Source organism: Phaenicophaeus curvirostris, chromosome 4, assembly GCF_032191515.1.
Source record: "Phaenicophaeus curvirostris isolate KB17595 chromosome 4, BPBGC_Pcur_1.0, whole genome shotgun sequence".
Taxonomy (NCBI): Eukaryota; Metazoa; Chordata; class Aves; order Cuculiformes; family Cuculidae; genus Phaenicophaeus; species Phaenicophaeus curvirostris.
In genome coordinates this window covers 44,595,683-44,621,030 of record NC_091395.1, presented here as the reverse complement: position 1 = coordinate 44,621,030, position 25,348 = coordinate 44,595,683, and the positions used below count along the sequence as shown (strand labels likewise).

The 25,348-nt window shown below is 39.5% G+C and overlaps 1 protein-coding gene across 1 annotated transcript in view; it reads right to left on the bottom strand.

Annotated features, from left to right (window-relative positions):
* Window positions 1-217: 217 nt before the first annotated feature.
* SNX25 (sorting nexin 25) overlaps window positions 218-25,348 on the bottom strand; it is an 81,680-nt gene continuing 56,549 nt past the window's right edge. Inside the window, exons 9-19 of the mRNA XM_069855889.1 lie at window positions 24,986-25,261; window positions 20,869-21,024; window positions 17,159-17,290; window positions 15,105-15,245; window positions 14,395-14,508; window positions 13,682-13,846; window positions 7,671-7,788; window positions 6,423-6,489; window positions 3,762-3,943; window positions 2,203-2,303; window positions 218-1,406 (exon numbers count right to left, since the gene is read on the bottom strand). Coding sequence (XP_069711990.1) covers window positions 1,332-1,406; window positions 2,203-2,303; window positions 3,762-3,943; window positions 6,423-6,489; window positions 7,671-7,788; window positions 13,682-13,846; window positions 14,395-14,508; window positions 15,105-15,245; window positions 17,159-17,290; window positions 20,869-21,024; window positions 24,986-25,261 — 1,527 coding nt within the window. The 3' untranslated portion in view covers window positions 218-1,331. The remainder of the gene's footprint in view (window positions 1,407-2,202; window positions 2,304-3,761; window positions 3,944-6,422; window positions 6,490-7,670; window positions 7,789-13,681; window positions 13,847-14,394; window positions 14,509-15,104; window positions 15,246-17,158; window positions 17,291-20,868; window positions 21,025-24,985; window positions 25,262-25,348) is intronic.

Below are 25,348 nucleotides of genomic sequence, written 5' to 3'. Positions count from 1 at the left end.
TTACACTACCTATGTCTGTAACAGAAATAGTTGAAAACCTTTGCTCAGACATACACACTCTTAGCCCAATGTTATGCTGAATCTTTTATCAAAACACACTTTGATTAACCAGTAGTAAGTTCTACTGATTGCTATAGTAAGCTTATACATTTCTAAATACTATTTACTTGTAAAACTTCATGTGTGCAGGAGAATTTGGCTTGTGTTTTAAGACTGTGCCGTGACTCAACAATTTTTTTGAAATAAGAAGGCAAAATGTTACTAAAAGCATTGACTTAAATATAACATAGGGATTTTGTGTACCTTTAACTACAGCCCATCTTAGCTGCAAGCAGTTTTTCTAAAAGGATAATGGTACTGAATTTAAAAGAAAGTAATAAGTGTCACCTAGGGATTTTTGATGAAATTTAATTACTTAGATGAGCATTAAGACCATATTTACATATTTTTACATAAATTAAAAAAATACTGAACACATAGTTTTCTTTCCTTATATAAAATAAGGGAAAGATTTGAAAGTTGCTTGAAAATGGGGTATTTGAATAAAACAGCCCTGAGTAATATCAGGGAAGTTATTAGAATGTTTAATTAAATGTCTACTTAATCATTCATGGAAGCAATTCATAAGCACTAATCTCTGAACTAACATTTAACACAGGCATTCTGTTAGGACATACCAGTTTACAATATATATTTTCGACACAGACTTCAAAGTAATGTAAATATTCCTTACAAAACATAGTGTTGTCAAACTCATTCATTAGTTGTCAGTACAGCCTCATCATCAAGTACTGCAATCCAGTTGTGTTATTTATTGCTTACAAATGCTTCAAACTACAGGAAATCTTTGGTAAAAAAACAAAATTGATAAAATTTGCACAACAGCTTTACATGTAGTATCGCACAACAAGGCCTTTTTCAATACACAAGAAAATGGAATGCTCAGATCCTCAGTGAGGAGATTAGAACTGTACAACATTCATTAGTTTACCACTATAAGCAAAATTTCTTCTCATAAATGTTTAAAATATGTTCTGGTTCTTTTCAGCGTACATGAACATTTATTTTTCAATCTATATTTGAAACAGAAGAGTAGTCAAATAGAACAATTTAAATAAAAATGGGCAACTATACAGCATTGGTTTGTCTACCCTACTACAGCATCAGATCTTTCCAAGTCTGTTTACTTCACAAAAAAAAAACTCAAAAGGAAAGAAAAATGCTAAAAATAATCATAGTCCTCAGCCCTCTATGGAAAAGAGGAAAATAAGTTTCATGTCTATTATAGGACATAGACATTTCTCTAGTGGTCCAACTGTGCAGATTCAAACCTAAGTGGCATTAAGCTGCTCTAAATGAGCTCTTAGCTCAGGACATAGTTCAATTAGCAGCAGTTCCAGCAAAACCTGAAAAAGAGAAAAGAGTTAAAGTGAGCAGAGATGCCAAATGAGATTTTCTTTTCCCTTTCTGACATGTTTAGAGCATCACAGATTCATGCAACTAGTTTTCTTTCATCCTTAAGTTAGCACACACCCTACAGACAGCAAGGGACTCGTCTTAAGACTGAAAGGAGGGAAGTGCCCTGGGCAGTTGCTTTCAGATGGGGATTTCCCACCCCGAATAAATAAACCAGTGCTCTTCTGTCAAAGCCACAGTAGCCCCATGAGCAAGCACCAGGGCATGCACCTCCTGAGCAGGCAGCATCCAATTCTGCGGTCAGGCTGTGTTACACAACTGGGTGCTGAGGAAATGGGCCAGAAGAGACTGACAGAGTGAGGTATTATACTTGTATCTAAGCTGCGTGCTCTGACCAGTCCCAACCAACAGCAGAGGAGTGCGACTTCAAGTGCTGCCATGTCCTAAATGTGAACCAGTCCTAGAGGTCTCCTTCCCTAGGATTCTCCATGATATATTTAATTTTTTCAGCTGTATGAACTCGTTAGTTTGTACCTTACAAAGTCAGGCAAGTGAGATGTTTTTAAACTTAAACGGTTTTATGTTATTCAAAATCAGTCAAATGAAGAACCAAGTACATAGTTCCTGACTTATTTTTTAATAACAAAAAAGTTATTTGCACACCAAATAGTAGTCCAACATAAATCTCTGCAAAAAACCACACACTTCTGCCTTTAATACAGAATGAGTTGAGCTCAGCAATTAACAGGTCTATAAAGCTAAAAGGCTACTTTTCCGTTTACTCACATAGAGTAGATGCTTGTTAGCCTGCCTTTCTTGCAACGCATTGAACACTTTCACTACACCGTGACGGGCATTTTGTTGTCCAACAAGACTCTGCAGAGTATCTGCAACAAATGGCACTTCAGCTTATATTGTTCCATGCTAGGCAAAACCTCCAGCAAATACTACAACCCATAAAGGAGAGGAAGCAAAACCACTGCACTTCATGCCCTTGGCTACAAGATTCATAGCCCCCATTCACCAACCTTTTCAAAATACACAGGCAACTCAGGTCACAGGTTTAAGAGATACCCTTATTCTCAAGTTACTCAAGTTAAATAATCGTGTATGAATCTCAATGATGACTTTAAGTGTTTTAACATGATACATAGTATGCCTTTTAAGTAGTTCACTCACAAAGTCTAATCTCATGCATTATTAAACCATTCCTTTAAACACACCTTTAGACAAAGAAAGAATTCTTACAGCAGTAAAAACAGATTTAGTACTTCAATTACCTCTCAATCTTCACAGAAAAATACTTCCCACAAGTAAGCAGATAAGAGAATTCTAAGTCAATTATTCACATTTTGCACTAAATTAGAGAATAAATAGTGATCCAATGCTTCATCATTAATTTAACGTGCATTCAGCCATTTTCTGACATGTCTTTCCATACTCAGAAACAAAGAAACCCACAAACCAACTAAGGTAGGCTATTCCAGGTAAGCAGGTGAGTATCTAACAAAAGGTTGTTTATACATCAAATGATGGGTACACCAGACATCTCACTGAAGCCATAAAATAGCTCATTAAAGTACATTATACTCAGATGGAGGGGAGATAAAAAGCATTCAAGCTATGTTTAAGAGCATTTCCAAAGGCTAAAGGGAATGAATTTCAGTTCTTCCAAGTCAGATGCTTTTGGGCTTGTATGATCTCTGAAGAGCCAAAATTATTTAACAGGACTCCCTGTCCTGTGAATGGGACAGGATGGAAGAACTCAGAATGGTGCCCCAGAAACATGTATGCTGAAAAGGAAGCTGCCTGGGCTCAGGAGGGACGCAGGCAAAGGAAAGTACTGGAAACCCTACTCAAATCTATAATGGAATGCTTCTATCCAGGCTGCAGGTCCCTTTAAGAGTTCAGTGCACTGAAACCTCTTATCAGAAACAGACAACACACACCACTGACAACGGGCAGATCTCCTTCTTCAGTATTGAAACATAAGAGAAATAGGGGTGAGACCACTCTCCCTGTTTGTCAAATAGTTCCAGGTAGCAGAACCACCTGCTGTTTGCTCACAGAGAACCAGCAGAGAGTCTTGACTTAACTTCGGTTTCTTGATGAAGTACAGCCATATTGGATTTTGCATCCACCAACAATACCCCCCCCAAATCCATGCCTCTTACCAGACAGACAAGAGAGGCGAAGAGTAAGGCTAAAATTATCCTTATTTATGCAAATAATCATTATTTACAGCTCTACAGGAAAATTCTAAAATGCAGCAGAACAGTATTTGATTAACTAGTTTCCTTACTAGTTATTAAACCCATGATTAAGAAGAATAAAAGTGATCTCACCTGGAATGTTTTCAAGTAGTTTTTGCTGTGCTCTCTGTTTTGTTTCTTGCTTTTGTTCTTCACTCTTGGCTCTCGGTGGTGGTGCTAACTTTCCATTTGGCCAAAAAGCATCTCGAAACACACCAATGTAGTAAACAAGCATTGGTTCACTGAATATCCAGTGTACAGTGTCACGGATTTGCCTATAAAGGATAGAAGGGAGCACATCAAATGGTCTTTCACATTTTATGGAGATCTATTCTTTTTATTCCTAGAAGTAGTGGAAGCAATGCTCATTTTTATGAAGTTATCCTAATTTATCTGACCTGACCTCACTAGCATCACAGCAAGTCATATTCAGCTCTGGGTGCTCTAGAATCTAGACCGCTCCAGATATCCAAATGAGACGTGGAGAAGGCTACGCTTCAATGTAATCCACAAATACACACGACAAACCACAAGTGCTGAACTGAAATGTGTATATTTTTCAAGGATAAACAGTACAAAGGCTCCACTGAGAGAAGATAAAAATCAGCTAACTAATTGTAGTAAATTCCAAACGTTGCACCCACAGATGTGACTGGCGGGTGAAGTGACAGGGCCTGATTAACAGGCCTAAAACCAAACAGGTGACCCATGGATGATTGGTGTTGCATTGCTATGTGTACTGTTTAATCTGCAACTTCTCATATGGCTATTATCAGCAGAACTGTGCTGTGCTATTTTTAATAATAGAAAGTGCATCATAGTTACACTATCAGTAGAACTGGACTGTGCCTACTTAATTGCAGCTTCTCCACCACACACAGGGGGTGAAAAAAGCAACAATCCCTGGCAGACCAATTAGGATTAGCAGAGCATGAACACTGTATGAAAGGAGATCTATGCTGGAACGCTGCACCTCAACACTCCCTTAAGTTCAGAGATACTCAGCTGTCTCCTTATCTCCCTCCTTGAGCTCTGGCCAAAGCTCCAAGGAAGATGGGGGCAACTGCTGGCTGAAACCAGAGTTTCCATGGTTTTGAAATTATGTAAGTTTTTTATTTAACAATATAAAAGCTGGACCCTCTTGCAGCGACTTTGGAGACTCCACCTACAAGTTGGTAAGCTTAGGAAGTGTGAGATGAGTAGACAGGGAGACAGGTTGAGTACTGGCTGTATGGCAGAGCTCAAGAGGGTTGCAATCAGTGGCACAGACACTAGTTGGAGGCCTGTAGCTAGAGGCCTGTCAACCCCAGGGGTTGACACTGGGCCCACACTTGCTCAACATACTCGTCAATGACCTAAATAAGGGGACAGAGAGTATCCTTAGCAAGTTTGCTGATGACACAGAACTGCGAGGAGTGGCTGATACTCCAGAAGGCTGTGGTGCCATTCAGTGAGAGCTGGACAGGGAGGAACCAAATGAAGTTCAACAAAGGTAAGTGTAGGCTTCTGCACTGAGGGAGGAATAACCCCACACACCAGTAAAGGTTAAGGGTTGCCCTGCTGGAAAGCAGCTCTGTGGAGAAGGACCTGGGAGCCCTGGTGCACAACAAGCTAACCATAACCCAGCAATGTGCCTTCGTGGCCAAGAAGGCCAACGATACCCTGGGGTGCATTAACAATAGTGTGGCCATCAGGTCGAGGGTGGTTATCCTCCCTCTCTACTCTGCCCTAGGGAGGCCACATTTGGCATACCATGTCCAGTTCTGGGCTCCCCAGCTCAAGAAAGACAAGGAACTACTGGGAAGAGTCCAGTGGAAGGTCACAAAGATGATTAGGGGACTGGAGCCTCTCTTATGAGGAAAGCCTTAGAGACCGGGGTCTGTTCAGCCTGGAGGAGAGCAGGCTGAGAGGGGACCTTATCAATGCTTATCAAGATCTACAGGGCAAATGTCAGGAGGATGGGGCCAGGCTCTTTTCAGTGGTGCCCAGCAACAGGAGAAGGGGCAATGGGCCAAACTGGAACTCAAAGTTCCATCTAAACATGATGGGGGGAAAAAAAAAAAATCTTTCCTGTGAGGTTGTCAGAGCACTAGAACAGGCTGTCCAGGGAGGCAGTGGAGTCTCATTCTGTGGAGATATCCAAACCCACCTGGACAGGCTCCTTTGCAACCTGCTGTAGGTGAAGCTGCTTTAGCAGGGGGGTAGGACTAGATGATCTCTCAAGAGGTCCCTTCCAACCCATAACACTCTGCAGTTCTGTGATACAGAAAAATACTTACACGTGTACAGGCTTCATGTCATAAATTAATGGTTCTCATTATGTACAAACATTATTTCAGTAACTGTAGAGGAAAACTAAATTGAAATGACTTAAAATGGATGCCTACTATCAGATCTGGCAAAAATTTTCATGAGACTGTAAGATAAAGCACAAACTAATAAAAGCCATTCAGAGCCAAGCTATTCAGAAAAACAGGACAGGAAGTCCTTTCATATATATACACAAAATAAAATCCTATGAAATATTGTCTTATTCTGAAAGCAAAGCCCTATGTAGGAGAAAAAATATGGAAAAGGGTAATTCACATATCTGTGTCTTCTCTAATCAACATATTTGTAAACTGAGCTGTGGAAAACAAATTATATGTAATTACATCATATACAACAGAACGACCGGATTATTTCAACAATTCTGCTCTTAGCCTTTTTTCATAGATCAACAACACACATTCAGTGAAAGTACTAGCCACTTACTTGTTGATAGTTCTTCCAAAAGTGACTTGTACTAGTGCAATTAATGTTTTTCTGACCCACTTGAACACTAGAACAATGAAAAAAATATAGAAAATAAAGATCAAGAGGTTAATAACAATAGGGAACCCATGATCATGCCCAAAACTTTCCCCCCCTCCGCCCTTACCCCTATGAGTAAACAGATCTGTTGTAATCCTTTAAAAGATTTCATTAATTGTACATGGGTCTCATTTTAGTTGACTGTGTTTTCCCCTGTACTGTTTACTATACGGTTTTTAAGTCTTAATTAATATCTGTTTTATTCATTTGTACATTTTACTGTAAATTTTTATGTTTATTTCAAGTTTATAAAGTCACACAATTACCCCAAACCCTTTTTCTACTAGAAAAAAGAAAAACCCCGAAAAATCACACCCTTTTCATACCTTCTAGTATAATGCCATACACACAGCAGCATCATTAAAATTCTGAAAACATTTTCACTCCAATAAACCAAGCAGTTAGCTTTTCATTGCAAATAAAGGAAACAAATGTGAGTGCTTCATAGTAATTACTGGTTAGTCTTTCTTACATGCTGTTCACCATCGGCACAAGAGAGTTTATATTTGGAAGATGCATCTGTCATTTTTGGAAGATGCTGCATTTTGTAATAGTTACCCTATAAATAATTTTATAGGGCATCAAGTGTGGCTGCACATTCAAAAAGAAACAAAAATAGCTTTCTTTATTACCATCATTCAGTTACGCAAAGGGAGAAAAAAATGGTACTGAAAGATGTTACAATTCTAGCATCTTTTCTGTTACATAAATTGTAAAACTAAAATACATGTGTAGTACGCTTAGAATTATGCTGCTTTACCAATGACATGTTCTGTGATAAAGCCATCTTTCCTTCGTCACAATACATACATTCTAACATGCAGCCTATTTACAGAAAACATGCTTTTGCACTTCTCTGGATTTTTTCCTCAGACTTTTTTTTTTAAATGAAAAAGTTAAGAATATTGAAAGCAAGTGCTCTCCACTATCAGCTACATTTTTACTGCCATGCTATACTGGAATTTAACTTTTGAATAAAAACTCTAAAGTTATGAGCTACTGAGGAAAAGCTCTCTTCCAAACAAACTGGCTAGACAGAATCCAAGAACATTTCCACTTATTCAAATAGCACAAAAATAAAAATTACAAAGTGCCCCTGATTTCTTGGCCAACAGACTCCTCTAGCAAATAAGCAGGTTTACAGCTTACTTCCTCGCAGCTCAAAAATCTCTCCAATCAGCATGAAACATGGTTCGGCAAGAGAGTCTCTTTTCCCATCCACCTCTTCTCCATAGTCTGACAGGTCACTATCCTCTTCCGTTTCTTCCTAGGAAGAGAGACACAACATGGGTATGCACTGTGGTTTCCCATCCTTCTTCCAGAATGGATTCAGTTAGTGCCATGCCCTGGGGAAGGAAGACAGGCAACCCTCTCAAGAAGGGGCATTAAAGCCAACAACTCTGTTCCTGACAGGACTGGATAAAAAAGAACCTCATCAGGGCAGTTAAAAATGAATTGCACTCCCAGATTTGCAGAGTCCACTGCCTCTACTGCTCTACCAACACCAGCTGGATAAGGAAAGTGGGTGCTGTGGGTGTGATATACTGCTAGGAAGCAAGTGAGAGCTGTAAGGAAGAGATGACACTCAAGGTGTTTGTGACTGCAAAGCCTCTTCTGACAACACCCATGAAGGACATGCAGGATGGGGAGCCAGCCAGCTGGAGCTGTTTGCAACACAAGTAGCGAGAAAGAGAGAACCTGGTTCCTGCACAGGCAGAAGCAAGCAGCTGGCTCCTTTAGAGAGCAGACAGTGCCTTGCACAGCTGAAGCCACTCAGTAGGATCTGGCACCAGCAAGTTGTCCTTGCAGTAAGCCAGGAACCAAACGCAGCAGTGGAAGAGGAACTGGCCACCACAAAGCCAAGCACTGTTAATGAGTATCAGTCCAAGGCAGAAACATAGTATGAAGATAGTTGGTAACCTGAGCCTGAGGATACCCAAGCTCAGGGTACCAAACTGGGTAGAGATATTCAGAACAGACTCACAGAAAAATGGACCAAACACCTCAGCAGCCTGTTTCTCAGTGTCAAAGATCTGTTTCAGCATCAAATCTACACCAACTACCATTACTCATGGCAGTAAGCACATCCGTTCCTTGGATCTTCCCCTGCCCACCTATGCTTAGAGCAAAGCTGCAGCGAGGCAGACCTGACCTCCCCTGAGACCCGTGCAATGCCCCAGTCTATGAGTTACAGGTGGTCAGAATGGCACGCAGACAAATTTTCTTTCTTCAGCTCTGGTTCGCGAAGAAATCTGTCATCTCTTCCTTTGCCTTCTTTTCTTATCATTCCATCATCTACTACTGCTTCCCCTTTGCGCCCCCATCCTCTAGTCTGAAAAACCTACTTCATGGTTCTATTTCTTTTGCATTATTTTGGTGTCTTTCACAGAATCACAGAATAACCAGGTTGGAAGAGACCCACCGGATCACCGAGTCCAACCATTCCTACCAAACACTAAACCATATCCCTCAGCACCTCGTCCACCCGTGCCTTAAACACCTCCAGGGAAGGTGAATCAACCACCTCCCTGGGCAGCCTGTTCCAGTGCCCAATGACCCTTTCTGTAAAGAATTTTTTCCTAACGTCTAGCCTAAACCTCCCCTGGCGGAGCTTGAGGCCATTCCCTCTTGTCCTGTCCCCTGTCACTTGGGAGAAGAGGCCAGCACCCTCCTCTCTACAACGTCCTTTCAGGTAGTTGTAGAGAGCAATGAGGTCTCCCCTCAGCCTCCTCTTCTCCAGGCTAAACAACCCCAGCTCTCTCAGCTGCTCCTCATAAGACCTGTTCTCCAGCCCTTTCACCAGCTTTGTTGCTCTTCTCTGGACTCTCTCCAGAGCCTTAACATCCTTCTTGTGGTGAGGGGCCCAGAACTGAACACAGTATTCGAGGAGCAGTCTCACCAGTGCCGAGTACAGAGGGAGGATAACCTCCCTGGACCTGCTGGTCATGCCGTTTCTGATACTTTCTTGGCCTTACTCTTATGGTCAATCTTTCAGTAATCCCTTGCCTGTCATTTCAACCCTGCAATACAGAGTATCCTACCAGCCGCACATCAGTTTTTCTTACTCCTTCCTCACACTCTCCAAATCCCATCTAAAGCCCGTCATTGACTTTGAGGACATTTCCAGTCTCCAAATCTTCTTCAGGCATGGCAACTCATAGTTGTCTATAATAACTCCATAGAGTTGCATATTCCAACACTTATAAATCCTCTACCCCTCACTTCCTGTGTCACGTTTGGCTTTTTCTCTACCTCTGCTGGAGATCATAGAATCATACAATCTTCTGGGTTGGAAGGAACCTTAAAGATCATCTAGTTCCAACCCCCCTGCCACAGGCAGGGACAAATGCTGCTTCTCTCCTCATAACCAGAAAAACAAAAGAAAAGATCCACAGCACTGAAATGCACTGTGAACGTCCACGTAGAATCCCCTGTCCACCAACTTCCACAGTCTGATGGGTCCCCAGCTTTTAAAGCTTTTGCTAATGTTAAGCTAAGCTGTGACCAAGGGAAGGAAAACAAAAAGCCCCGCTTACTGACAAGCAATGCCACATAAGGAGACCACAAATCACTACCCATCATACCACACAAGCATACACATTCACTGACAACAAACGGAATTTTCTCCAGGGACACAGCCTAGCGCAAACTCCTGTCTTGCTCGCTTCCTGTGGTCAACAGGCTTCTTGGCCCTTCATTATTTTATTTATTTATTTGAGAAATTACGTTTTATTTAATTATTCATAGAGAGAAAACATGTTTACTTGTAGACATCGTTCCATATTTTCATTAAGCACTTGGGCAACAGAACAGAAAATAAGCTTGCTGAATTTGTAGTTGAGCCCACAGGGTGCAGTTTGATAAAGGCAGATGCAAAGCAGCAATAACTCACTGTGTAAATTCAGGGAACAAAACAACTGATACTGATAATACTACAGAAAAAGATCAAAGGGCCATGCTGCTATGGAAACAAGTATAATACCATGATGTTTAACCACAAACATTGTTTGTATGACATACATACACACATAAATATAAAAATTATTTTCATACATGGGAATAGGAAAACCTAGTGGGAGCAACGTGTTTCAAATTTTAGTCAAAGTACCAACTCCTGATAACCAGGATGATCCTGACCCAAACTGTTCTGTTTGCTGCAGACAAGACAAAGCTCGCTTGCTAAAGAGAAATTTAGATTAGAAAAGGTTTAGGTAAGAAAAGGTTTGTAACCATAAAGACAGGTGGAACTGGTACATGCTGCCTTGCTCTGCTAGAGAACTTCAGTTATCAGAGGTTTAAAAATATGTTAGACAAACACATGGCAAGAATTTTGCTGGCACAGTTGAGTGGTTGGAGCAGGAGGGTAAAACCAAGAAGTCTCTCCAAGGTTCCTGCTCTATTTCTCTGCTGTTCAGGGAATCCCCCTATCATTTAGAAAACACAACGAGAAGTGTATTTTCTATCCATTAACACTTCATAAATTTAAAAGCTTTGGTTTTGGCCTTGAGAGCCAAGAAATACATTCTAAAGCTGGCCCCATCTAAGGAGTTGTATATATGAGACCTGATATTGCTGTAACACCTAATCCTGAAAACAGTACTCAAGGTAATAGTGTTGCCCTAATGCATATTTGAAAAAATGTGAAAAGAGATATAAAATCAAAGAGAGCGATGTATGAGACTATTCTCTTCCACAAAGTCCAAAATATGAACTAAACCAGGAATTCTTAGTTACAAAGAAGACACAACCATAACATCTTTATAATACATGGTTTAACCCAACCAACTATATTAATGACCTTGTACCAAACGATCTAACCCTAGATTAGCTGACTCAGTAAGTTATCCAAAATGTTATCACTGGGCAAGGCTGAACTGATCTAAAGCTCACACTGGAAGAGAAGGGTGCCAAAAAAACAGAGTTGATTCCAGACTGCCTCGTAATTCCCTTCCCTCTGTTTAATTTTATCATTCTCTTTAAACTAGTACGAACATTTGCTATACTGATTCAGACAGTCTAGGTTTCCTTACTCCCTCCCATCAGTATTCTGTTGTCTCATCTTATGTTTAAGCTTAAGGAAGGAGGGTAGAGGAGAGGGAAGGTGGATGTGAAGCGGGATGGTCCTTGTCTGCATTCACACAGTGCCTGGCATAATTCAGTCTAACCAAAATGAGGCTCCTAGTCTCACAAATAACAAGTAAAGAATAGTATTAAGTTTCAACTGAGCAAGAAGTTACGTTCAGACTCCTCTGTTGCCACATTCTCTGTATATTTTTTTGCTCTACTTATTTCAGTCTTTTCAGTACCGGTTGCATTGTTTATTTGTTCTTTCTCCTCTCTCATGCACTCTCATTACCAACTTCTTTTCCTTATCCCATATTTCCTATCTCCTCCTACACACTCATGTAATACAATATACATGTAGTCTGGTTTTTTTCTTGAGGATGTTTTTCAACTACTTAATAGCTTCATGCTTCTATGCTTTTATGATATTTCTACCTAACAGTCATTTCAGTGAACACACTTCTGATTTTAGAATTGAAGTGCTTCCATCAAAGTGTAAAATCAGTTTCTCAAACCTTCTTTGTATTTATTGCTCTAAAATGAGACGTACACATTCAGCATCTAGACGCAAACACAGTGCAATTTTGAAAAATAAAAATACATAGGATTTTCTTATACATGACAGATGCTAGACCATCTTTGTGCCTATTAACAAATAGGCTAGGTGAATACTGTACAAGTTCATCCTCTGCAGACAACTACAGCATGTAAGAAAAGAATTATTTCCTGTAACACATAAGGGACCAGAAACAGCTCCTTGGAGGTTGCATAACTGCAACATGAACCACATAGAACAGAATGCCATAGAATTATGGCCAATTTTAGCCAATGAGCTACTTTAGTCGCTAATCTATTCTTCATTGCATTTTGAAAGACAATTCTTTTTACAACTGAGTATCAAATGCTCCAAGTAGCTTGCTCGCAGGGGCTTCTGCCAGTATTTGCAAATTCCTGCAGGGAGCCTGTACCATTTGCTGACATTCTTTATCAAAACTAGCTTTGCTTCAGAAATCAGTAAGAAAGCCTTCTAACAGAGAATATGTTTTACCTGTCAAAATGCCTCCGAAATATGCTTGTCAAGAGCACAAAAAGCAGGAAATTCTGCTGTAAAAAACAATCCCACATGGACTGAAATTTATTTATTTATTCTCTGGATGAGGGGACTGAGTGTACCCTTATTATGTTCACAGATGACACTAAGCTGTGAGGAAGTGTCAATCTGGTAGTTTTGGTTGACAGCCGGCTGAATGAGCCAGCAGTGTGCCCAGGTGGCCAAGAAGGCCAATGGCATCTTGGACTATAAAAGAAACAGTGTAGCCAGCAGGACCGGGGAGGTGATTGTGTCCCTGTACTTGGCATTGGTGAGGCCACACACTGAATAGTGTTCGGTTTTGGGCACCTCTTTACAAGAAAGACATTGAGGTCCTGGAGCACAGCCAGAGAAGGGCAATGAAGCTGATGAAGGGGCTGGAGGAGAAGTCTTACAAAGGAGCAGCTGAGGGAACTGGAGTTGTTCAGCCTAGAGAAAAGGAGACACCTTACCACTGTGTACACCTGCCTGAAAGGAGGTTGTAGAGAGGTGAGTGTTGGACTCTTTGCCCAAGTGATAGGACGAGAGGAAATGTCCTCAAGTTGCAGCAGGGTAGGTTCAGATTAAACATTAGGAAAAATTCTTCACTGAAAAGGTTATCAGGCCCTAGCCCAGGCTGCTCAGGGAGGTGGCTGAGTCACTATCCCTGGAATTATTTAAATGATGGGTAGACGAAGTGCTCAGAGATATAGTTTAGTAGTGGACAGGTACAGTTGGTCTCGATCTCAAAGGTCTTTTCCAACCTAGTAATTCTATGATTCATGATAACTTACACATTTGCATATGTGTGTATATATATCTCTCAAAGGGCAGGAAACTTACTTTATTAATAAACACCTTTTAGATTTATAGACAGCTGTGCCTTCTGACTCTTTGTTCACTTACAGTAAATGCAAAACAACCTTTGGAAATGCCTTCCAATATTACCTGCTATTCAAATGCACTACATCAATGTCTCTCCCTGATTGCTTTGGGCAAGTAATTCAATTAGTTTTCTGTTACTTACCTCCTGATGAGAAAACAAATCACCAGGAAGTCGTTCTAGAAAAGAAGAGAGTGAAAAAGATGACTTCTTTCCTGGCACATCAATAACTTTGAGATGTTCTGGGGAAGGGCTCAAGAAGGCGTAAAGTGCTTCACTCTGGCAGAGTCTTTCATCGGAGAGCAATTTCTATGAAAGGAAAATAATGACAGAAACAATCCATCAATTAAATATTTGTTGTTAAGGAACAAGATGTGTCAGGCCACTCAATAAAACTGATTAAGACATGTCTCAGAGGTACGGTGAGAAAAATAATCCATGTCCCACAAAGATTCTTCAAAGATATTTTCAGAAGCTTTAGTTCTAAAGTATTAGAATTAGTGAGATTGAATCTTTTAATATTACAACTTTCTTTTTAAATAAAAGAAGTTCTAATTTGCAAGAGATCTGCTGTGAAGTGTTGTATTTAAAATTGGCAATTACAGGATTCATTATTTACACTTTCTTAATTAGTCAAAGTTTAAATTAACTTACCACTAGAGGAATGGTTACTATAAGCTGAACTTGTCTCGGCTTCAGGCATTTTAGACAAGTTGTAAGTTTTGATGCTATATAAACATGCATCTGACCTATTTGTTCTAGGCTCTCTCTACTCAATAGAGGGAGAACATCCACTCCAGAGGCACAATTATATTCTCCTGTTCAGACATCTAATGGCTTTCACTTTGTTTTCTTACCTGCAGAAAGTTATTCAGCTGGTTCTTGGATTTCTCCATGAATTTCTGGTCTACAGATTTGAAGGGCAGCTTGCTGAGGGAAGGCAACTGAACTTTCTTTAATGATGGAAAACACTGTGCAGGAGAAAGAAGAGCTCACTTAACACACAAGCGCAGAAAAATAAAAGGTGGTTCAGAAAGGACATGAAAAGAGAACTTTGTACTCTTTTCTCTCTTCAACATCCCCCTCAGCATGGTGAAAAATACCTTCCCCTTACCCACTACGGGCTGACAGATCTCAATCATTTTTCTTCACACCACCATAATTATCTATCCCTTAACAGAAAGAAAGGTTAAAGCACTGTAAAAGGAAACCTTTTCTGTCCCCAAAAGTTATATTTTCTAATACTTCTCTGGAAGCCAGAGACAAAATCTAGTTTTTCAAGTAGGCTCTTGCAAGACAGTGCAGAGCACGTACCTTATTGACACTGGGTTAGGCCACTAAAACATCCATTATTAAGCAAAAGGAATAAATTCTAAACAATTTTGATGAGCATTGGGCAGAGGCCAGAAAAACGCAGATGGAAAACTAGCTCTAAAATGCTGGAAACCGAAAGGTTAGCATGGAAACTGGCAATATTAAATTTGTATCTGGTTTACCCCTCTCCGACCGTCATTCTGACAAATTTTCACAATTTATACTTTCTCCCTGCCCTAGTTGAGGTCCGTACCTCACTGAGTTTCCGATGTAGGTTCTGAAACTCACTCAGCTTCCTGGAAACAGTCCAGTTCTTTGTTTCAGCTCCACCAACTTCTTGTAAACTCACCATGACAGAGTAACAGGGCACTTGTTCTCCACTCTCTTCTAAAACCTTGTGGGGAAGAAACCAGCAGACAAGGTACACTAATTAGAAATCAAACGACTGGCTTGCTAATTCAGTCAACATCACTGTCCCATGCTTCTCTCATAGCTTGAAGGCAATATCCTTAAGGGACTAAAACTTTACCCAAAGCACTATGTCACACCTGAATCAGTCCTCTCCAGCTAGCCGCTTACACTTCATATATAGCTTTGCAATGCTGTCCACCAGCCATCAAAACTCCCTTGCATTTCATCATTAAACAGCGGCACGTATTATTTCCATTTTTAAGGTACATAACATACAGCTTTTTGATTGCTTACCAGTACTCCACCTCTTTCATCTGCTTCTTCCTGACCACCTTTCCATGATTCCCATCCTGCTTACCCAGTGCTCATGCTGAGGCTCACCAATAAGCCAGGCACAGCAGCTCTGCAGCTGGGCCCTGTGGCAGCTGGTGCTGTCTCAAAGTGATTTGTCTGCGTACTTGAGCTATTCCACATGCACAGAACACATCCTATTCATTCAGTGTTTATTTCCAGGGGGCTCGCAACTTTACAGAAATACTAATGAATCAAGCTGTAGAACAGCCAGAGGGCAGAGGAGCCTCTAATCACATTGTGTAAGTGGGAAAAGGACAGCAAAGAAGATGAATAATTTTTCTTGAGAGAATGTAAGACCATATTATTTCTTAATTTGATGAACCACCCATAATTTTATCCTTTATGTCCTAACGGTAACGGATTTCTGTTATTCATTTTAAGGAGACAGCTAAATGGATTATGAAAGACAAATAAGTGAAAACGCATAAAATGCGTAGCTTTTTTTGGCCAAACCAAACTCTCAAATGCTTGTCTTAATATACATGCAGATAACAGAAAGGTAATTGTAAAATACCACTTTCACCCCAACTTCCTGAGGGAAGTAATAATTTTTAATCTTTTGGGGCTTTTAAAAGAACATTTAACTAATGAAGTTAGTTAAAGTTAGCAGCTGCATAACCATCGTAGAAGACATACAGATAAAAATCTATCTTCGTATTTTACAGCTGTTCAGAGTTGTACATGGATAATACTCCCTGCAATGCACTCCTCGTAAAGCTGCCCTGGACCACAGGGAAAAAACCAATCTGAGGCCTAAATCTCACATCTCTCTGTAAAAAAAGCTGCAGCAGTACCTGGACAGAATACAAAACAACAGCTTGAACGTCTGAAAACGTGCCTGGTTCCCAGCAAAGCTATTTGGAGAACTGCCTTTCTCCTGCAGAAAGCGATGCTCAAATAGCCTCCAAAATGTAGGTCAGAGGGACCTGACACAGAGGGACCAGGACCTCTTGGGACAGCCCCTGCCCTGTCTACCCATGAACAAGATTGGATTTGTGTTTGTAGGTGACTCACAAACACCCCCTGGCAGCCACTTTTGAGAACTGGGACATCACTGCTGCTTTAACTTACTGAGGGATATAAAGCACTTTCTGGGTATCCTAGTCCCTTGAAATTATACTGCTGTTAAATATAATAAAACAAAACACAAGAAGTGTTAAGTACTGCATCTTTGAGACATAGAAGAGACAACTGCACCCATGCGATAGCACGGTAATATAACAAAAGACAGTTCTCAAGAAAAACAATGCCCCTAAGACAGCAAGTTACTTTACCTAATGCCAAAACCAGTTCATGTACATGCAAGCACTCTTATAATTCATTACAAAAGTGTCTGAGGACTAGAAATGCTCGTATAAGCCTCATAGTAGTCACTAGAGTAACAGAGGAAGTGTTCAGAAGAGATTAGGGGTCCTCCTCAAGTAAATATGAGCTATACACAGTGTATACCAAGGTATAGGGAAAATATATACAGGTTTTCATTCTTTTCTCCATGCAAGTTTGAACTGGCCCAGAAGATAAAACACCATATAACCCCCATACCTCGCCTGAGACAATGAAGGCTTTCCACATGCCAAGGTTCTCACACCACCAGTCTGTTCTTGCAATGTGCAGCTGAAGGTCATTGTGCTCTCTCTCCATCAGAGTAATTTCATCCTTCAGCTTAGAAACAATCTGTGGAAGAAAGGTTTTTTGATTACAATTGGTAAGAAAAAGCTTGTGTAACACATATAATTGTGTCTTTGGGGAAACTAATCAGAAAGTAGAAAAGGTCCCAAAGCAGGGAGAGAAAGAACAATTCACTCGGAAAAAAAAATCATGAGAGAATCTGATGCCTCTTATAAACTTGTAGAATGAACAATAATGTTAAATGTCAATGCCGGTACTAAAATAAAAAAACAAGTTAGAAGGACATGCTACTATCATACTACCAGCAAAAAAGGCACTTCAGCTAGGATTATGTATTACACATATAATATACATTATACAGTTTACATGAACTTGAAATTACAACCACTAAAATATGAATTACTGAAGACATCCTCCTTATCATTTTTAGATACACATGATGTGACTGAAAAACCTTGGAATAGATTTAATTTCTAGGAACTTGGCTATGTCAACAATCACTGAGGAAGACACCACTGAATTCATTTTAGTTTTGGGAATGGAAGGATTTATTATTGTGCAAAGCACACATTTAAGATGTTCTCAGCAAGTCACAGCTCACTGGCATAATCTCACAAAAGAGCAGCAGTGCAGCAGCAAGAAAATAAGTAACTATACATACTACCAGGCAACAGTATGACAAGAAAAGGTGGAAGCACACGTAAGATGTGTCATTAGAAACACAGCTAAATAAGCTGACCTTTTTTTCTTTTATTAAATATGATGTACCACACAGCCAAATTTATGAGTTTTAGTTGTACAACTTGCATCACAAGTAGCACATCCTACAGAGCTACAGTAATTGTCTTTTTCAGAACTGTTGTCTCATATAAGATGTGAAATATTGTCCGCACAACAGCCATATAACAACCTTGTAATATATACCTAACCATCAGAAAAACGTTGCAATTTGTTTTATTTCCTACTGACATACAGACTGCTCTGCAAAACTGGTAAGGTTCCATCATAAGTAAACAGCTGCTATGCTTCTAAAAGAAATACTGAGACTTTATAAAAATACTGAATCCGTTTAATTATTCTGTTTCAAAGATGTATATATTTTCAAAGATTAATATTTTAAAAGCACAAAAATACAGAGAAGAAACATGCTATTTTAGAAGGGGTACAACTGCCACCTCTCCAAGAGCTTACATATAGAAAGAATACAGATGTTATTTCTCAATAATGCCAAGAGAGCATGCAAGTGATACATTCACATGAATGCAACAATGCATAAAGCTTTAGTTATATGATGCTTTTCCATATAAAAAATTAAAACTATAATGCTAGAGAAACAAATGATACAGCCTAACTCACACATACACAAGCACACCCACTTCTGTTCAGCACTTCTTGTGTCTAAATATTTTTGCCTACGTGCAAATTTTAATTTAAAACCTAGTTGGTTATAAGAGTCTCTTACAATTTCTCAAAGTGAGTTTTATGTTCATTCCTGGTATATGTCCACTGGCAATACAAAAGAATTAAACAAGTTAACACTAAAACTCTCCAGCTCCCACATAATTCCTGACAAAGGGGGAGATTGTTTTCCATTCAGTAAAAATACCATTTAATTTCAATTACCATGTCAAACAGTTTGAAAATAAGGGTAATCAAACACTAGAAAGTGCTCTGAGTGGGGAAAGGTAAGATTCTGCCTTGCTACTGAGGATGATAAGATTGAACTCCAGAAAGAATGTGATCCTTGCACATCTGTTGTCACTGCACAGGATGGCATGAGGCTGCACTCACAAACAAGGGAGACAGCCTCTGAGCTTAGGGCATGAGACACACACTGGAGGTGACACCACAGCCACACATCTCCAAAGATGAAGCTATCTTCTATGCCAGTGTGCCATGTATGTTAGAGACAGTGCCTGAGACCGCTTGTCATCTTTTAATGCCATAGTTGCTACTCTTCGTATTTCACAGGAAGAGCTGAAATTAGACTTCTCCTTACAGAGCACTTTCTTTTAAAACTAGCAGCATTCCACACGCTGCTCAAATGAGCAGTTTTCTTCCTTGACTGATGGGCATCTGAGTTGTGTGGTGCTAGAAGCCACTTAAAAACGTACATATGTGTTTTGTATGGGTCTCACAGTGAAGGCATTTCAAAAAAAGAAAACAAACAGCCCAGGAACAGCTTGAGGTTAAAAACATAATGCAAAAATCTGCGTGACATTCCCTTTCATATGACACAAAACTGTTGAATTTTTAGAAACATTTTTTACTTCATATGATCAAAAACCAGATTTTTACCTGCCATGCCCAGTAGAGAAAATAAAGTCCCTGTGACAAGGTGCTCTCAGACTGTCAACCCTAACCATCTATTTAAAGCTCCACAGGCAAACACTACTGCAATAGCACAGGTGTGATAAAAAGGGACACCTCTGTGTTCTCACCAGCAGTGTTTGGGTGTTAGGATGACAAATAAGAGGTATGTTCTGCCAATTGAGGCCACGCAGCAGAGGAGCTGTGAGCAGGACACCCCAGAACAACTGCAGACACATTTACAGTTGTCTGCAGTAACCTCTGGCAGTACGGACAGAGGGAGGGACACTAGCCAGGGCGGCCTCAGATGCTACTGCCCACATCTTTCTCCTGGATGTAGCTATTCCCAGAGCAGGGGCAGCAAAGAATGAGTACAGTGTCAACTTCTATTCAGATCAGCATCTTGGCACTCACCGGAGTGAAGGAACAAATGTGGGAACAAATCAGGTGCTGAGTAATGACTAATAGCCAGGTACAAATTTTATCATTCCAAGCGGGAGGTCACTTTAGGAAGACATGTTGGCTACATCTCACCCACCCCCTGCCATTTGCAACCAATCTCACTACACACGAAAAACTTGGCCCAGGTGCATCTGAACAACAAGCCTGTAACACCACCCTCTGTAGCAATGCAAATGTGTTGGCCTAAGCCAAACGCCAGTCGCTTGCTTCTGCCTAAGCACCTTCTTAAACTACTTAATAGTTGCAAAGAGAAAAAAAAATTAGTTTGCAAAGAGAAAAAGAGATTTTTTTAATTTTTGTTTTTAATCCAAGCCCAATATCACATCCCTTAGAATTTTCAGTCTGATCAAAGTGTGCCATGCAGATTTCTCCTAGCTCCCTTACAAAGGAAATCAATCACTTCTATAGGTCTGGAGGTTTTTTTCCTCCCCTTTGAGCACACCAGTCACAACCCGAGATTATGAAATTGTGGTGTCTTGGTTCAAGGCCAGCAGAGGGAGCAGAAGTTAACTACCACAGCCCTCTGCTGCAGTGCTGCAGGGTCACAAAACAAGCTGCTATAAAGAATTAGACAGAAATAGGTAGAGACGTGAGGAAGAAATACTGTTTGCCACTGACAAAGCAGCAGAATCACTCAGAAAGAGGTCATCACTCTATGATAAACAAAGCACTATAAATCACATTTGCAACTTTAGTTAAAATAGTTTTTTTAAAAATAGAAAAAATAAACAATTTAAACTAAGCTCTGATTTCACTTTCTATAACACAAAAAAAGAGCAGGAGGCAACTGGATATTACACAAACACACACATAATGTTAAAAAAAGACGAAAGACACTAAAATGTACTCACCTTTTTGTCAGGTTTTGGTGAATTACACAGGGAATTTAGAGCCTGTTTCTTATATTCAAGCTTGTCATTTAGCTGGCGAAGTTTATTTACAGCATAACTGGCCTGTTCATTAATTCTTGTGCTGCACTCTTCAGCAGCTTCTTCACAACCTTGGCTCTAAGAACAGAGTATGAGAGTAAGTGCATCGTTAATATGAAAATGGAGACAGCCACTGTTTGCTCCATAAGTATTTTATGTATAATGTCTTAATACAGACAAAAATGTAGGTATAACATATTCTAAGATACTCCAACCATCAGATCCAACAAGAAACATCAGCCTTAAGAAAAACAAAACCAAAGCATAACCACAGATAAAGCTTCATAACCATTTATACTACAGCTTTTTGGACACCCTTGCCAACTATGTAAAACGACCTTCAAGCTAAGACTTTAGTGCAAATGGAAGAATCAAATGTTATCATAAATGCAACAACAGCTTATTAGTCATGATCAATATTTATAGAGCCAGATAGGAAAGCAAAGACTTTGCTCTGAGATGAGAGATGACGAGGGCTGGGGGTGGGTGCACAGGGGGAACAAAACCGAACATCCCACAGTTCTAACAAACAGTCCTACCTCCCACAAACTTTCACAAAACATATTTATCATCCTACCAGAACAATATAAACCAAGTACTTTCTCTTCATAAACAGCTTTTACTGCTGTTTTTAGAAGTGTTAGTAAAAATGTATTAAAAGCTTATATGATTTACCCATAACTCATAGATCATTTTCTCATATTCAGACAAACCAAAAGCTTTTTCAACCTGTGTACTACAAGTACATAAAAACCCAAAAAATTTCACACCTCTCAGTGACATTCTCTTTATACCGCTTGGCATTTGCCTTAGCCTCCAGTTTCTTACTGTACTTTCCCACATAGGCATGAAGACCTTGAAGGTCCAGCAAACACAGGACTGTGACGTTATCATTACCATGTTCAAAGATCTTTGTGGCCTGCTCATGACGGAATATATCTTAATTCATCTATGGGAAGCTATGAATCCAATCCCATGAACGAGAGTTCTGTGTTATTTAATGATATTCCCACTAAGTAAGCTGCATCATTATATAATTAACAAGAAGTTGATAAAAGGAAGTCTCACTCTCTACTAAGTTCTTTGAGTTTTAGAGGAAACAATCCTACTGTAAATTTTGCACTATTTTACATCTTAGTAAAAAAAGGCTGAGAAGGGATAAAGTAGCAACAGTAATTAGCTTCCTTAGTGTGATCCTTACATGGAAGGGTAATATAACACAGAAGGCTGACCTTTCCTAGCTCTGTATTGGCCCGCTCTGTGGCTGCGTAAATAACATTAGCTCTACACCCAGTCTTTCCTTCTGTCTATTCTGCATGAACTGTAAACAACATCTTAGGTCAGAGACTGCCTCCAAGCCTGTGTACAGAGCTCAGCTCATGGAAGCTTGTTGTCATCTCTTGGCACTACAATAATTCAAACAGTAATAACTAATGACCCTAGGTGTAATTCAAAACACCATTGAACAGAACCATAAAATAAAATCTGATACTTGCTGGGAAGCACAGAGGTCAAAAAGAATTAAAAAAATTTATTTTCCACACTTAAGAATTAAAAGACCTTTCATATGAAGTTTGGTTCCAGTAATCAAAGGATTCAAATTAATAACCAATCCGTAAGGCCTTGCTCCCAGAGGCAGGTTATTTCTCTGTCATTAACATTTCAGTCACTTAAGAGCAAAAAACACTGCTGAGTCACTACATTTATCACAAAAATGCTAGAACTACAAGATAACAAGTTACCTGTATTCAATTTATCAAATTTATCAAATAACTAACACACTCCAAGCTGAGATCATAAAGGATTGTGGTATTTTCCCGATTGCTAAAATGATAATTACTTCCATTTCTGTGAGTGCTGCAGAACGCAGACTTTGGGTTTATTATAGTGATGTTGCACATGCAGCACCAATGCAGACCCTCTTCCTTCAAAGAGCTGAATGCAGGGACTGCTTGCTTCTGTATTTTCACGTATACTCACGACCTTTTAAAGGAGGTCTGTCCAAGGAGGAAAGTGATGACCGTCTGTGAAGCAAGAAGGGTGAGCTCGTTCCATGTGCAGCAGAACCAATAGAGTCTAGCCTTGCCCCAATTCCTATAATCTGATTTGATTTTCTCATGTTTAATTGGGATTCACTCTTTTATCCTTCCCTCCATGAGGACACCTGACAGCATTTTACTTAACCAGCTATAACAGTGGATTTTATAGAAAATTAACATAGGTAACTCCAATCATACCCCAGGAAGCAGGGAGGTAGACCTCCAAATCCCAAACTAAGAAACAATTAATATTTGCTAACAATATAGGTCCCTTCAGAAACATCAGGTTTCTTAGCTGTTGTTTGCTGTACATGGGGAGGAAAAAAAGAAAAAAAGGCTATTACCCAGCAGTGCATTTTCACCAACATCTGGAAGTCCCCTGGATATTTCAGAAAGAAGAATTTATTACAATCCCTTTTCACCTCAAAGATCCTGAAATTTGGCACAGAGCCATTAGGACTACTCTATTTGAGAGATTCTCTCACAGTATATGCAACTTCATAATTTACTTGTTGCTAAAAATGCCTAAAGCCAACCACATAAGCAAACTTGGCAATATATTAGTCTTCAAGGTTTCCCACCAGATGCAGCCTTCAAATCTAGCACATATATATCCAAGGACTCAGAGGAAGGACAGATGAGGCTGATGTCAAAAACGTAATTTTTCATCAGCTATGGTAAACATTATCTGACAGAGGACAGCTAGCCCTGAAGTGTGGTGTCAGTTTTCCCTGAGAAATAGTTATATATTTTATTCAGAAGCTAACAGAGATAAAGAGATTAAAAAGCACAACTTTTAATACTTAGAAAGTTCTGGACATAACCATAAACAGTCTTTTCTCCAAGTCCCAGTGACTGTAAACACAAGAACAGAAGGGCTTTGAAGTACCTACCACCCTCAACACAGAGCTGAGTTAGCAGTGAGAAAAGTATAAAACCCATCTTGAATCTTTTGTCAAGGAAAAGAATTCAGGAAGAAACAAACAATTAAAAAGTCAGCAATTTCTAAAATTTCATATTGGAAGTAATTTACTTACAACAGCTCATTTCTGCAGATTTTCTGATATGCAAACTATGGGGATTATAATAGCTCATCTATGGAGATGAGATGAAATTAATATTTAAGCAGGAAATACAGAAGACTTAGGTTCTGGAAAAATTTCTAAACACAGATCAGCACCTCAGGATTCTGCTTCTTATTTGTCCCTTTAGATCCAATTTTAGACAAAATCTTACACTTGATTATGCCCTGAGCAAGTTCACATGTAAAATGAATATACTAATGCTGATCTGAAGTGGCAGCCCAACTGAAAGATGCTCACTTGTCTGAGAGATGCTCTTGTCAAAGTGTTCTTGGATAAACGTAACACAAGTTTCCCCGACATGACCAATTTAGAGAACATTGAGTTACTGTTTATGACATTTTGAATGTTCTGGTTTAGTATTTTCAGTTCTAGTGCTGTTTTAATCAGTCTTACCTTTCAGCATAGCATATTCATTTATTCAACAAATAAATTTAAAAGGCACTAATAGCCTATTTTTCCTTACTTTTTCTCCTCTTATGTGCAACTTTCAATACCTATTTAGCACCTAGGAAATGCATGGGGCACAGGGACAGACACTGTCTAGACAGAAACCTAGTGATGTTTCACTGAGATTTCCTTCATTGGACAATCGAGCAGCCAAGCTTTTATGAGCCATGTTTTGCATTCTCTGATACTGAGTGTAACAAAAAATATGGAATACAAAAGGCTTGGAAATTCCAAATACCTACTTTAATTTAAAGTTTAAGTAGTCAGTCATTTTTTATCATTTTGTTTCAAAGAGCTTATATATGTACCAGATTTACCTGACAAAACTACAAGAGTGATTATATTTATAAATACATTAGAAAACAAATGTAGCCCAATGCTCACAGCAGAGATGCTACTATATGCGTTACTCAGGGTCTCTTCAGATCACCTTAAGCAATAGTGAAAGAAATTGTACATGTGACTCACTACTTCATCTTTGTCCTCAGGAGTCAGCTGGACAGAACTTCTTTCTTCTTCCTTCTTGACTGATCTCTCATATAAATCGCTGACAATGAATGAGGGGTAGTATCTGTCCTTCAGAGTTTCATAAACATCTGCCTGAACTCTGTAGAATACTTCAATGCCTTTATTTCCCACGAGACTTTGTTGTATTTCTTTATAAAGGGATTTTTCCACAGGTATTTCTCTGCTTTCCACAAAAAAATTCTGATAAATTTCACTCACTAGTTGAGGTATTTCAGCCTAGGAAGCAAGGACAGAGAGGGAGGGAGAAGAGAATAATAAAAAAAGTTTAAAATATCAGGGTGACTAAGAATCCAGGTGTGTAAT